Source organism: Crocuta crocuta, unplaced genomic scaffold, assembly GCF_008692635.1.
Source record: "Crocuta crocuta isolate KB4526 unplaced genomic scaffold, BGI_CrCroc_1.0 scaffold145, whole genome shotgun sequence".
Classification (NCBI taxonomy): Eukaryota; Metazoa; Chordata; class Mammalia; order Carnivora; family Hyaenidae; genus Crocuta; species Crocuta crocuta.
The window spans coordinates 3,384,950-3,387,189 of record NW_027530857.1 but is presented as its reverse complement, the minus strand read 5'-3'; the positions used below and the strand labels follow the sequence as shown (position 1 = coordinate 3,387,189).

The 2,240-nt window shown below is 46.9% G+C and overlaps 1 protein-coding gene across 2 annotated transcripts in view; it reads left to right on the top strand.

Annotated features, from left to right (window-relative positions):
• The window catches only part of CDKAL1 (CDKAL1 threonylcarbamoyladenosine tRNA methylthiotransferase), a 700,075-nt gene extending 698,305 nt beyond the window's left edge, over window positions 1–1,770 (top strand). The window contains exon 16 of one of the 2 annotated variants that reach the window (XM_077769569.1): window positions 1,541–1,770. In XM_077769569.1, coding sequence (XP_077625695.1) covers window positions 1,541–1,618 — 78 coding nt within the window. In that variant the 3' untranslated portion in view covers window positions 1,619–1,770. Of the gene's footprint in view, window positions 1–1,536 lie in introns of both variants that reach the window. The other variant, XM_077769571.1, reaches the window with a different exon arrangement.
• Window positions 1,771–2,240: the final 470 nt, after the last annotated feature.

Genomic DNA, 2,240 nt, shown 5'->3' with positions numbered 1-2,240 from the left:
TTTAAGTTGGGGAGTTAAGAGTTTGGCTACAAACACTCTAAATTCATGAATAATGTGACTTCCCCAGTTTAGGCCTCAGGATACAGTCACAGAACTTGAGACATGAAGGTGATGGAGCAAGGAACAAACTCATGATGTGTTAACCTTCACTTCTCCCTCCCTCACCCACCCCACCCAGCTCCCACATGGATACCATATTTTATTTTATTTTATTTTATTTTATTTTTTAAAGTTTTTATTTGTTTTGAGAGAGAGAGAGCTTGTGTGCACAAGCAAGCAGTGAAGGGGGAGAGAGAGAGAGAGAGAGAGAGAGAGAGAGAATCCCACGTAGGCTCCGCCCTGTCAGCACGGAGCTTGAAGTGGGGCTTGAACTCACAAACTGTGAGATCATGACCTGAGCCGAAATCAAGAGTCAGATGCCCAACTGACTGAGCCCCCCAGGCGCCCCCAGAATGCAGCATGTTGGCATTCTGCCAAAAAGGATGAAGTGACCATTGAAATGTGTGGAACGGAGCCAACCAGGGCACAGGCCTCTGACCCCTCTTGCCCTTCCTACTGCCTGTCACCCGTGCACATCTGTGCCTGTCTAACCCCTTCTGACCAGACACAACCCAGTTTCTTAGGACATCCAGACCTCCACGGCTTATGATGTGACTGTATCCTCAGGTCCTTTGGCTTTTTTCTCTCCTGATTTATTGTAAGGCCTTTCCAGCTTAGCATCATGGCTGTCTTGTGGCCCCCACCCCTTTTACAGATTGCTCTGAGATTCAGATTCAGAACTCAGGCAACTGTCCTTGGCACCCTGCCTTTGAGCCTCTGAAGAGACAGCACAGTCCAGAGCTGTTTTAAACGTCCCCTAAAAGCTTTAAGGACAAGCAGACAAAACTGTATGCATCTCCAAAATGATTCAGAAAGCCCAGCATGGGGCTGATTAGGGGGAACTTGGCCATGGGGTGGTCATGGCTTTCCCTTAACCCAGCTGGTCTCTAATATCAATGATGCTTGAGATTACCCTAAATGGCGGGTTAAAACTTCCCCTTATAATAACTACACTATTGCAGCTCCCAGATCCTGTCGCACGAGCGGAGTGCCCGTTTCTAAACATTTCCTTTGTAAATTTCTCAAAATCAAGGATCTCTGAAGAGTTTCTGGGTATTTAACAGAATCTCCTGGATCCAAACAGTCGCAGGTGGGTTAACCAGATCAGCTCCTTAACTAGTTAGAGCTTGGAGATGGCTGTTAGCTCTTCATGGCAGACGCAGTTAAAGCAAAAGCCAGTGAGGAGTCCATAGACAAGATAAAAGGGTTTAATGGGTACAGATGTCAGGCAGCCTCTCAGATGGCCCCCAGTGACCCTCCCTCCTGCTATTCAGGCTCTTGTGTAATCCCCACTCTTACGTGTCGGTGGAACCCTATGACTTGCCTCTGATAAATAGAAAACGTAATGGGATATCACGTCTGATATTAGTTTGCAAAAGATGGTGACTTCTGTGTTGTTTCTCTTCCCTCTCTCGTGCTCTTCTTTGCTGGATGAAGTCAGCCGCCATATTGTGAGCTGCTGTGTGGAGAGACTCACACAGGAAGGAACAGAGGGAGGCCGCTGGTCAACGGCTCATGAGGAGCTGACTCCTGCCAACAATCGCTAGAGAGGACTTGGAGGCAGGTCCTTCCCCAGCCCAGCCTTCAGATGACCGCAGCCTCTGTCACCCCCGGGATTGCAGCCTTTCAGCGACCCTGAGGCAGAAGACCCAGGTAAACCGCACCCAGATTCCTGGCAGTTAGAAACTGTGAGATTATAAATGGTATCGTTCCGAACCACCAAGGTTTGGTGTCATTTGTTACAGGGCAGTGGATAACTAATCGAGCATGTTGAATTGTTGACCTCTGGTGTCCCTCCCAGACTTGGGATTTTACAAGTTCTCAGGGGTTTAAAAAAAAAAAAAAATGAGGCTCAAAGCTATCAACTGTATTGATGTCCAAGCTGTTCTTTTCTTTCTCCTCTCTTCTTATTAAGCCCAATAAATAGTTGTGCTTCTCTGTTGGGATTCATTTTTCCTTGTATTTCAGACTGTCAGCTAGCTGAAATCTTATTAGACTGGCCAGAGAAAGTGAACTAATTTAGGCAGGAGTCTTCGGGAATTCTAGGAAGTCCACCAGGAAAAGAAAGATACCATCTGGTTGCTAATGCAACGTGCTTTGCATGTGAAATAGGAGCGATCCCAGCTCAAATAAGCAATTCT